At 55.2% G+C, this 12150-nt stretch overlaps 1 protein-coding gene across 1 annotated transcript; it reads right to left on the reverse strand.

Moving 5' to 3' along the window:
* Positions 1-3158: 3158 nt before the first annotated feature.
* Positions 3159-5042, reverse strand: LOC149356565 (uncharacterized). The gene has a single exon (XM_089576376.1). It carries the CDS (start codon positions 5040-5042, stop codon positions 3159-3161), a length of 1884 nt encoding a protein of 627 aa, XP_089432502.1.
* Between the last annotated feature and the right edge of the window lie 7108 nt (positions 5043-12150).

The following is a 12150-nucleotide window of genomic DNA, read 5'->3' on the forward strand; positions in this document are numbered from 1 at the left end:
GCGGTCTTGAGCAGCGCGTAGCTTGCGGTCTAGTGCCCGGACGATAGGTAGGTGGTGCACACGTTGCTTTAGGAGCATGAGAGCTGCTTTCGAATCGCATAAAATAGCGACGCGTCGGAGGCTTGGGGTTTCCAGGATAGAATCCGCAGCCAAGTTGAGTGCAGCGAGTTCAGCTGTTGTGGAAAATGCGCGAAACGGAATTCGGCGCTGCTTCGTTAGGCGGAGACTGGGAATGACACTAGCTGCGGTGACAGAGGAGCCGTTTTCGAGAACCGATCCATCTGTATATACATGCGTGCTCTCACGAAGCTCTTCTTCAATTAGGGCAGCGGCTTCTTGCCGGAGAGCGCAGTGGGGCGTGTTCCGCTTAGCTCTAATGCCGGGAATGTCGATGCGGACATTTAGAGGCACAAAGCGGTGGGGGGGGGGGGGGGGGGCATGGTAGAGCTGCCCGGGGAGGTGGATCCGCGATGTGGGTGTCGAAGAATCGAAGTGTGCGTCCCATTTTTGAATGAGGCGCTGCGTGGATGCGGGAGATAAGCAAATCCGTGCTGGATGTGTTTCTCATGCGCGCAATCGCATGCAAAGCAACGCGCTGGGCGCGGAGGGAGACAGGGTAGGTACCAGATTCTGCATATGTGGCAGCCACGTGTGAGAAGTGCGGTAGGCGCAAGAAGCTGCGGATTGCATTGCGCTGGTCAGCATCGATGGAGTGCCTGAGGCGAGGTCTCAAATTCAAGTAAGGGAGGGCGTATAGAAACCGGGCGACTGAAATGCCGTTGTAGAAGCGGAGTGCGAGGGTGGGTGAACAACCGTCGCCTTTAGCTAATAGTTTGTTAGCTGCAGCAGCCACTTGCTTCGCTTGCTTCCTTAGGCGAGTCACAGCTGGAAGCCAAGAGAGTTTTGTGTCGATTGTTAAGCCCAGGTAGCGAGCAGTAATCTTCCAAGGTATGTTGATGCCGTCGAGTGTTAGGGGAGGAATTAGCCTCCGCGCATAAGGTCGAGGGTGGAAGACGAGAGCTTCAGTTTTGGTGGGCGATAGGGTTAGGCCGACAGATGAGAGGAAATCTCGAACGGCATAAAGAGCAAGTTGAAGGTGAGCACGAACGGCTCGTCCCTGTACTGTGGGGCCGCGGCAGTAAAGGGCAATGTCATCAGCGTATATGCAGACGCGGACGCGGAAACGGAGGTGAGGGAGAGATGGAATGCATCGCGGAAGCCTAGCCAACACAAGATTGAAAAGAAATGGACTGAGAACGCTGCCTTGTGGGACACCAGAAGTGAGGGAGCGAGGAGTGCTGAGGGCGTCACCTGCCTTGACTTGGAAGGAGCGGTCAGTCAGGAAGGATTGGATGCAGCGGAAGAGCCTTCCCGTCACGCCTAGAGCGCGTACAGCGTCAAGTATGGAGGCATGAGAGAGGGAGTCAAAAGCGCTTTTGACATCCAAAAGCAAAAGATACGCGCCCTCCATATTGTGTCGAGCTTGTTCGAGGAATGCAACTACTTCAGAGATGCAATCAGCAGTAGAGCGAGAGGCACGAAAGCCGCTCTGTTCCGGTGCGAGAGCTTGGGTCGCTTCGGCAATCCACTCGAGGCGGTTGAGTGCAAGGGATTCCATAAGTTTGCCAGGCACAGAGGTTAGAGAGACAGGGCGGTAGGAATGAAAGTTGTTAGCTGGTTTGCCCTTTTTGAGCACGGGAACAACTGTAGCAGTGCGCCAGGCGTTGGGCAAATTTCCGTTAGCGAAAAAGAAGTTGAAGTCTGCAAGGAGACGACCGCGTTCTTTAGTATCTAAATTCCTTATCATCTGATAAGTTATTCCGTCTGGGCCTGGGGCACTCCTACGTTTCCGAGAGGAAAGGGACGTCTCTAGCTCATGTATGGTGAAGTCTTGCATGCACAAGGCTAGAACATCATCGGCTATACGAGCTGAGATGGTGGTGAAGCGAACAGAAACGACAGGAGGAGTCGTATGTCGCACAGATGGAGCGAAGTTGTCTGCCAGGAGGTTGGCTAACGCGAAATTCGAAATGCCAAGGGAAACAGCAATAGCCAGTACTGGGAGATGTGGAGTTTTAGGGTTGAGCATGGCAGAAAGAATACGCCAGCCACGAGCAGGAGAGCCAGGCTGGTCAAGAGAGCGGCAGAGTCTGGCCCAGCTTTGGCGTCGTAGGCGCTTGGAGTGGCGGCGACACACTGCGTCTAAGCGATTGTAGAGAGTCCAGTGTTCAGGCTTGCCTGTGCGTCGAGCTCTGCGTTGCGCTCTGCGACGGGCAGCGCGCAAGTTGAGAAGTTTAATGTCAGGCACTGGAGCACCGCACTGCACTGAGCACTTCACAGTGGACAGGTTGGCACAATGGGAAATGTGGGCACAGAAGTTGTTGTTGTGGCTGGAATCCGATGCACAGAGCAGTCGAAATTTGCTCCAGTTCACAACAGCGTAGGTTTTTCTGGGCGGTGGAGCAGCGACAAGGGGGGTGATCTCGATGGGGAGGTGATCAGAGCCCTCGGTGTCAGGAGAGGCGCACCAGTTGTAACTACACTGCGGTGAAACAAGGGTCAGGTCGATGGCAGAGGGGCGTTTGCCCGGTGCGATGTGTGTAGGGCTACCGTCATTCAGAACTAGCAGTCCGGCGGTGTAAATCACATCACAGAGGCGGCGGCCGTTTACTGAGGTGGAGCGGCATCCCCAAGCTGTATTGTGCGTGTTAAAATCACCGCAAATGAGTCGATCGGGAGTGAGGCGTGCGGAGAGGTGGGCGACGAAGCTGACGTCCCAATGAGCGTTGGTTGGTCGCACATACACACTCGCAACGGAGGTGTCACAACCACTCATGCGAACTGTTACGGCGACGCACTCGACACTGCTAACTAGTAGGTCATTCACAGGAATGAGGGAGAGAGGCACGCACATAAATTGCAGCGCGTGGTGCGCCAGGTGGATGAGTGGGGTCAGTGAGGGAGAATCCGCGCACTCTGTGGCACTGGTGTAAGACACATAGCCAGGCAGACTCACTTCTCCCTCTGCCGCGTAGGTCTCCTGTAGTGCGAGCACATCGAAGGAGCGGAGAGGAAGAGAGGAGGCAAGTTCGGCTTGTCGGCGGCGGAGGGAACGACAGTTCCATTGAAGTATCCGCGGCCGGGGCACAGGTGGGTTGTTAGCCGTTATGCAGGAGTGCCTGATGTGCGGCGAGAGCCGCCGCGCACAGTTGTCGTGCTGGGGAGGCGGGTGGGAGCTCGTCCATAAGGGCGCGCACAGCAGCAGAGAGTGCAGCAATAACTGCGTCGCGGTGGTCAGGTTGTGGACGCGGTTTTGCAGGTGCAGGTGTGGGTGTTTTTGTACCCACGAGGGTGTCTCGGAAGGACCGGCCTCCTGGCAAGAAAGGAGGGGCGCCTGTTGGTGCAGTTGCAGTCTCTTCTGGAGCTGCAGGTGAATTGGATGGACGGGCAGTGCGGCTCACAGTTTCAGAGGCTGCACCATCGGCCTGGTGTCCGGGGGCTGGGTCAATTTTCCCTTGATTTCCACGCACTGCTTGCGTAGCCTGCTGTCTGGTTAGGCGATGCCCGGACGCACTCATTGCGATCGCAATGCGTCGCTCTTCCTGCCATCGGGGGCAGCGAGGTTCTGTGGATGCATGTGTTCCGCGGCAGTTGACGCACTTGGGCTTGGGTGAACTGCATTGGGAGGTGTGGTGGTCCAGTCCGCAGCGCAAGCATCGCGGTTCATGTGTGCACGAAGCGGTAGCGTGGCCGAGCCTGCCACACTGAAAACATTGAAGTGGTCTGGGAAGACAGGCGCGAACAGCGCGGCGAAGCTTGAATAGGGAGACTTCTTTTGGAGGTTGGGTCCCAGCGAAGCGAAGGATAATGTCGTTTCCATTGCGAGTGCAGGAAAGGACGGGAGCTTTGCTCTCTATTCCTGCCATGATGTCTTCGGGCGTGAGGTTGCGGTCGACGCGAAAAATTCGGCCTGTGCACGTGTTGCCGCCAGCTTCTTTAGCGCGCACTTTCACACCACATATGGCGTTGATGTTGAGAAAGGGCTCTAGGTCTGCGGTTGGCTGTGCGTCGATAGCGACGACGTTGCGGCGGAGATTAACTCGTACGGCGTTTACTCCAGGAAGTCGTGACAGTTCTGAAGCGATTGCGTCCTTAGTTGTCGACAAAAAGTTGTCCATTCTGCCTGCTGGGAAGAAGAGGACAGTTGGAAACTTGGGCTTGTTTGGCCTCTTTGCAGGTGCTGAGAAGCGCGCAGCCGAGGGGGCGAAAGGAGCAGACTGCAGGACTTGAATGCGGCGTCGTGGAGCGTTTCGGGATGGCTTTTGTGCAGCCCAAGAGTGCTCACCCCCTGGCTTTGTTGCAGCAGTGACGGGAGGAGGAGGAGGCCCATTGTTGAGGGGGGCGCCCTGCTTTCTGTTGTTGCCAGCAGCTCGAGAGGTACGGGCATAATCTTCTTCGGTGAAGGCATCCTCAACCGTGTTCGGGGGGGCGTTTGTTGTGACTGGAGCTGGAGGTGAGTCACCTTTCCCCCATGGAGGGCTGGTTTGCGTCCCAGTTACGGCGATGCGAGTCTGCGTGGCAGGAGTGGTAATTTCATCGGCCACAGAGTGAATGGGGCTTGGATCCACCTCAGCAAGGTCAGAAGCGGTGGAGGAGTGCTCGTGTTGAGGCGAGAGACGGTTGGAGTCTGGCACAGCTGTAGTTTGGAGAAGTTGGCTCCCTTCTCCGCTGGTTACAGGCGTGGCACTGTCGAAACGCCGGAGCTTGGGAGGGTCGGGCGTGGCGAGTGATGATGACGCGCTGGCTTGGAAGGTCTCCTGATGATCACTAGGAGACGATGGCGAGTCAGTGGGTGGCGGGGATTTCTGTGCCGCGCTGACGATTCGGATGGCTTCTTCCTGCCGCTGTAGTGTGGCGTTGGCTTCGGCAATAAGCTTGCGGAGCATACGCGAGCAACCAAGACTGTTGGCTCGCCTGTGTCGGGAGAGGCGGGCTCTTATGCCATCCTCGTCAAGAACGTGGAGGGCGGCGTCTTCATCCATGATGATGGAGGGACCGTTCAAGGTATGCAGTAGTCGATATTTGAGAAGGCCATGTCGCAGGCCATAGAGGCCTGTGAGGGGGGGTTACACAGATGTCCTCACAGGGGCCTACACACGATTACACAGGTCCACACGAAGGAACGGCTCGAAAGAAAAGCACGAACGCGAGAAGGAACGCGAGGACACGCACGAGACACACCGAAGACGTGAACGTATGCCCCTGCGTGCGAGCACGTTCGATAGAAACGAAACGAATCTGCGTGCAAGCACGTTCGATAGAAACGAAACGAATGCGCGTGCGAGCACGTTCGATAGAAACGAAACGAATGCTTAAGCTGTATCCGACTATGGCTTCCTGGAAGACTCACAGTTTCACTTCGTGCTCCGGCGGCCACTAGGAAAGCGAAACACTCGTTTATCTTGTTTAACGTCTCAAATCAAGTCCGGCTATGCGGGACGCCGTAGTGGAAGGCTGTGGATAATTTCGACCACCTCCGGTGCTTTAAAGTGCGCTGATATCGCATAGTACACGGGCCTCTAGCATTTCGCGAAATGCGACCGCCGCGGCCGAGCCTATTTATTTTGTTCGTTCTTTTTTCTTCGGATTGGTTTCGTAGAGCCAGTTTAAAATTTTCAATTTTTGGAGAAATAAAAGGCGCAGCAGCTGCTGCACTACTAGGTGGACACCTCAACCGCGTCTTGAGGGGAGAGAGGAAGGTGTGAATGAAAAGAGAGAAACATGTGCCGTAGTGAAGGGCTCAGTAATAACCTCGACCACATGGGGATCTTTGACGTGTTCTGACATCACACAGCACACGGGCGCCTTTTTGCATTTCGTCTACATCAAAACGCGGCCGCCGTGTGGCTGGGTTTGAGCCCGGGTACTCGACTCAGCAGCCGACCGCGCTAACCATTCAGCCAGGACTTAAATTCTGCTATTCAAATGTGCCACACGAAGGCTGTAGAAAAAGTTCTTCGTGAAATAAAGATAATTTTAACCTTTACTATTACCCTCTCGGGGCAATAATTAACGAGGGTTTCTATTTCGTAGTCGCTGCCGGAGTACCCAGCTCAACTGTGGGAAGCTAGCTCAGTCTGCTTGTCTTTCATGCGTTAGCATTAAAACAGTGCTGCGAACGAAAACCCGTCTGTCGGCTTGTGTGGTGGCTTTGTTTGTGTACGGCGTCACTGAAAGAGGAGAGGAGGCGGCGCGCGCTGCTATGCAGCCCAGCATGTTGTCGGTAGGCCCACGTGGCTCTTCCATGACGATCGGCGCTCGGCTACGGACAGACACGTGTCGCGCGTTCCAAGAGTCGCGTTTGTGTTCTGTGCGCTCTAAAACTAATAATGCGTTACTGTTGCATGAATCCCATTGATCGCACTTCGCTCTTTTAAATTTGGTGGAATTAAAATCAAATATTGGATATATTCCAGTAGTGTAGCAGGGGGGAGGAGGGCTGTAAAGGGAAAGCCTACATGCGCATTAGCCCAGGGCCCCCATTTTTCTTAATCCGGCCCTGGCGTAGGCGCTTGGAGTGCATGGCGGCGACACAAGACGGTTATACACAGTCCAGTGTTCCGGCTTGTCTGTGCCTTGGGCTCTGCGACGGGCAGCGCGCAGGTTGAGCAGTTTGATGTCCGGCACTGGAGCACCACACTGCACTGAGTAGTGGACGACTTCGCACAGTAGGAAATGTGTGCGAAGAAGTCGTCGTTGTTGGATTCCTCCGCGCAGAGCTGTCGGAATTGTGACCAGTTAACGACGGAATAAGTCTTTCTGGCAGGAAGAGCGATGGTGGGAGGGGTGATCTCGATAACGAGGTGGTCAGAACCCTCAGTGTCAGGAGTAGTGCACCAATCGTAGTTGCAGTGTGAAGAGACAAGAGTGAGGTCGGTAGCTGAAGGGTGTTTACCCAGAGCTAGCTGTGCGTTGGGTCATTGAGAACCAGTGGCACAGATGGCATCGCTTAGGCGGCTACCTTGTCGTGTGGTAGTGCGGCAGCCCCAAGCAGCATGATGCGTGTTGAAGTCACCGCACCTGACATGATCGGGAGTCAGGCGTGCCCACAGGTGAGCAACAAAGCGAACGTCCCAGTGAGGATTGTTCGGCCGCACATACACAGAAGCGACTGAGGTCTCACAACCACGCATACGCACTGTGAGAGCAACACACTCTACACTATCGACGAGTAAGTCGTTCGCGGGTATTAGGGAGTGCGGAAGAGATGCACGCACTTAGATTGCCGCACGAGGAGAGCCACGCGGGCGGGAGGGCTTGGTGCATGGAGAATCCGCGCACGTATAATCACTCGCGCACTCCGTGGCACTGGTGTATCCAACGTAGCCAGGTGGGCTCACTTCTCCCTCTGCGGCGTAGGTCTCTTGAAGTGCGAGCACATCAGAGGACCTGAGTGGGAGAGAGGAGGCTAGTTCTGCTTGTCGGCGGCGGAGGGTTCCATTGAAGGATCCGCGGCCGACACATAGGTTGCTTTCTAGCCATCGCAAAGCAGTGACTCTTGTGCGGCGAGTCCCGCTGCGCACAATTGACGCGGTGGAGAGGAGTCTGGGATCTCTTCCATTAAGCGGTAACCGAATGAGACGATATTCCTTCGCGATGCGTCGCGCGATGACGACGCCGTCGCCCACCGCTGGCGCCAACCGCACGAAGCGACGGGACTCGGCGTCGGAGCGGCGCGTTTTCACTTTTGCTCGACTGGGGCCACTTCAGCGTTCAGTCATTTTGCGTTAATTAACGCGTAGAACAACGTTCCTAAGGCTCCATACAAGATAAAACACAATAAAAACCCGAGGGACCCTGCGATGCGGCGCCAGGCGACATCTCGGCGCTTTTGCGACTTGGAACATATCCCACAGCACCCTTTCCTCTTCAACCTCATTAATGAGGCTTTCATTAAATTATTGCAAACCTGCCACGGTGAGGGGTTTGTCGGCTGCTGCTCCGCTGAAAAAAAACGACGACTTTCGCGCGCAAAACGGATCGGAAGTTGCGCACGCGCAAGACCTACCGTCATTGGCTAGTCTCGCACGGCCCTTCCGGGCGATGGGCGAAATTTTCTGCAAACCCAGAAACTGGGCGATGGGATGAGCGACAGTGGTTCGGCGGCCCTTAGCTCATCGCGCGATGCCATCGCGCGGCGCGTCGCCGCGAATTATCGGCTCATGAGGTTAGCGCTTTAGAGCTCGCACAGCGGAGGTCATTGCCGCGATGACCGTGTCACGTTGGTCATGCTGAGCACGAGATGGGAGGGGAGGGGCTGTGTGCCCAACGACGGTGTCGCGGAAGCAGCGAGCGTCTGAAGATGGAGCGGGAGCATAGTTAGGTGCAGCGCCGGCGCGTGTTGCAGGCGGAGGTGCTCCTGAGTTACATGCAGCCTCGCACGGAGGTGTGACGTTGTCTTGCAGGCCAGCGTTGGTAGAAGACTTGTCTTTTGTTTGCCGGATGGCCTTGAGAGCTTCTTGTCTCGTAAGTGGCTTGGTAGAAGGTCCGAGGGCAATGGCAATGCGACGCTCTTCCTGCCAGCGAGGCTCGGTGGCAGCGCGCCTTCCACGACAGTTGACGCAATGCGATTTGGGCGCATCGCATTGCGATGTGTGGTGATCACCGCCACAGCGCACCAGCGAGGTTTCCCTGTGCAGGCTGCAGTCGCATGACCAAAGGTGGCGCATCGAAGGGACTGCAGTGGGCGAACTGGGCGACGAAGCTTAAAAAGCGATATTTCTGCGGGCGGTTTACAGCCCGCGAACCGAACAATGACGTCGTCGCCGCTTCGAAAGCAGCCTAGCACAGGGACTTTGCTTCGGATGCCTGCAGCGGTTTCGTCGTCTGTGATCGAGCGGCCGACACGGAAAACGCGGCCACTGCAGCTGCGTCCGCCAGCTTCGTTGGCGCGGACTTTGATGCCGCAAAGGGTGTCAGTGCCAAGGAGGGGGTCGAGATCAGCCGAAGGATACATGTCAACATTACGGCGGAGGTTCGCGCACACAGCCTTAACTCCGGGCAGCTTTGAGAGCTGTGCAGCAATGGCATCTTTGGTAGTGGTCAGGTAGTTTGCCATTCTGCCGGCTGGGTGATAAAGGATCGTGGGTGACCCAGTGTTCTTACCTTGTTAGGGAGGCCCCGAAAAGCGCGCAGCACTTCGGGCGACAGTTCGGGCAAGGGGAACCTGTTTAGCGGCTTGTAAGCGGCGTTGAAATTGAAATTTGAAATCAAGAGGAAGAAATGGGCTTGGGCAGGGCATGTAATGCGAAGGCAAGATAACCGCTGGTCCTTAAGGGTATCGCAGTGGATTCCAAGAGAAAGCAAACGTAGCAGGGGACGGCAGAAAGTTAGGTGCGCGGATGAGCTTAAGAAGTTTGCGGGGATACAGTGGCGGCAACTGACAAAGGACAGGGTTAATTGGAGAGACATGGGAGAGGCCTTTGCCCTGCAGTGGGTGTAGTCAGGCTGATGATGATGATGATGAAGCGGCGTTGGTGATTATTACGTTGAGGACAGGCGTTTGCCGGACCGTCGGGCCTCGTTGTAGCGGGAGAGGGAAGGGGGTTGCCGCCAGGCAGGAGTGTGGCCGCCGATTTTGTTCGCGTGTGCGAGGGAGAGCGGTGGTAATCGTCCGCCCTGAACGCGTCCTCTGTTGCGGTCGGGGTTGCTGTGACGGCGACAACAATAGCGTCTGGTGACTGCTTTGCGTTGTACCGCAGTCCCGAGAGCCTGTGTTGACGGCGGCGTTGGGAAGATGAGCACGCTGCTCTTGAGGGCCGTGCGTAGGCGCTCTTGAATCATTCCAGTTGCTGTTCGTTCTGCAGTCCAAGTGAGGTGGCTTGCGGCAAAGTCGAGACGGAGTCGTTTCTGATGTGCAGTGAGAAGTGGCATCCGACAAGCGACGCGACTATACCGTCCGGCTGACCGAAAGCGTTTCCTAATCGTCCACAAAGAGACTCCCCTGGAGGCCCAGTTCCTGCTGTATCTCGGCAGCGGTAATATGAGGGCTGCGGAAGGCGGCGGGAATGATCAGCCGATCTTGCTCCTCAGGGCCCATGGACGTCCGCTACGCTCCGCGTCGCCAATCCTGTCTTCTTCTTGGAAGGCACGCACATTGCGGGTTACGATCCCTACTGCGCACCCTACCTCGGCAGCATTGCTTCTCCGGGACCTGCCCTCCTGTACTAATGTCAGGATTTCCGCTCTTGTAGCGAAGCTGACGCGCGCCATGTCTTTTTTCCTTCTGGCGAGATCTGTAGTGCGTGGGTCTATTTTATAACACCTGCTATCGCCCATCGCGAATATGGTGAACGATATCACCGTTTTTCTTCGCTTGGTCTATCGCTTAGGCAACATCCAGTAAACTATGCTATTTCAGTCACTTGTTTCTTCTTTCACAGTCATCCTTCCACAGCACGGCTGAGGCTGCTCGCCAAAATAACTGCCAAACAAGAAAAAAACAAACAGATACCCTATTCTTCACCAGTTGCCTGCGGGAGCAAGGCTGCATTAGAAAAGAGAGAGAGGGTAAGACAGAAAAATAAATTTTGCTGGGCCGTGACATTCCCCTGAACCCCCGTAATACTGCAGAATGGGAACGGCCCGGCACTCCTTTATCAGCCTCTTCTTCGCCCGCAGCGCCACGCGTTGTCATTCTGGCGCTCCGGTGTTCCGTCATATGTGCTAATCTTTTTTACTCGCGACTGTACACTGCGTTGTTCTCTTAACGGCGCTAAACTCCGCAAGCCACCCTCGCCAAAAGGCGACACGCTCCAAACGGAGCGCAGCACGCGAGTGCCCATCAAGGTCGCAAGTCGCAGTCTTGTGTTTGTTTGCGTCGATTTCTTTGCAATTGTCGGTCCGTATTGTCTTCTGCTAGCTGCAGTAGCTGGTATCCGCTATGCTGTGACGGTGCCAACATCGACATGCACCACATTTTAACACGACAGCCTTAAAGCGGACGTTCGGAGGAAAAGCCGTGCGCGTTGTTCCACTATTTCCGTATTGGTCGCTAGGGTTGTGGCACCGCACGTTGAGCTCAGTAATTAAACACATCGAAACGAGAGTAAAATTGTGACTGCGAGGTCGCAGCTTGGCTGAAATGTCAATTTTATACCGTGCTCTGCGACTTTATCGGCAAAGGTTTGAAAAATTCTTACGCCACAACCGTTGGCTCGTTTGTGGTGAAACCGCGCACAAAGCTTCCTTATTGTTGTCCGTTTTAAGGCATGGTAAGTATAAAAGTGGTACTTACCAGGTTTGGTCACGCGAGATGCGAAACCAGAAGCACCCGTGTTGAGATCGAGCTGCCGTCATAGAATTTCTGCCGAAAGGTACTGGCGGCGCCATCTGGCATCGCTGAAGGAAAGCGCCGAGGCGAGCGCTGCAACGTGCGCGGCGGCTTTGAATGCGTCGTTCGGGCCATGTTGTCTGCTTAAGCGCGTGAAATATTTTTCGGCCAACGCATTTTGAAAACTATCGTAAGCAAATTAAATGACTTAACGGTGATTTACCAATAAAAGGTATGTTGCCCATTGTCTCGTCGTATTTCTGCCGTCTGCTTTCGCGGCTCTATTTAGAGAAACGGAAGAGTTCGGTTTGCATTCTGGTTTGTGGTGCTGGATTTTAGTATTCTTCCCTGCTTTCTCAGTCGTGCTTGCTTCGTTCTGCTGTGGAGTGTAGAGAGCTGCATTATGCCGACATTCAAGGAGAAGGCGCAGGCAGTAGTGTGGCTGATGAAGTCGGACTCCACGAGCTACGTCCGCAAGCAGTTCAAACTGAAGTTTCGCTGTCGACCACCGTCTAGTTACGCAGTTTCTAAATGGCGGCGCAGATTCGAAGAAACCGGGTCGGTCTTGAGGCAAGTGAGAAGTGAAAAACACAAGAGGCACAACGGGATTAGCGATGCACTTGAGGGGGCGTTTGAAAGTGATCCCCATATGACCTCCACTCGTGCTGGGCTGATGTTTGGAGTCCATTCGTCGACCGTGAGCCGGGCTCTAAGAAAGAGGGGATGGCGGCCTTATAGGGTGCAGGTGCACCAAAATCTAAGCCCGGCAGATAAGATCATGAGAGTAGCATTCTGCCAGTCTGAGCAGCAGCGGATCA

The sequence above is a fragment of the Amblyomma mixtum genome, chromosome 3, assembly GCF_055824585.1.
Source record: "Amblyomma mixtum isolate Tamu chromosome 3, ASM5582458v1, whole genome shotgun sequence".
NCBI classification, from domain to species: Eukaryota; Metazoa; Arthropoda; class Arachnida; order Ixodida; family Ixodidae; genus Amblyomma; species Amblyomma mixtum.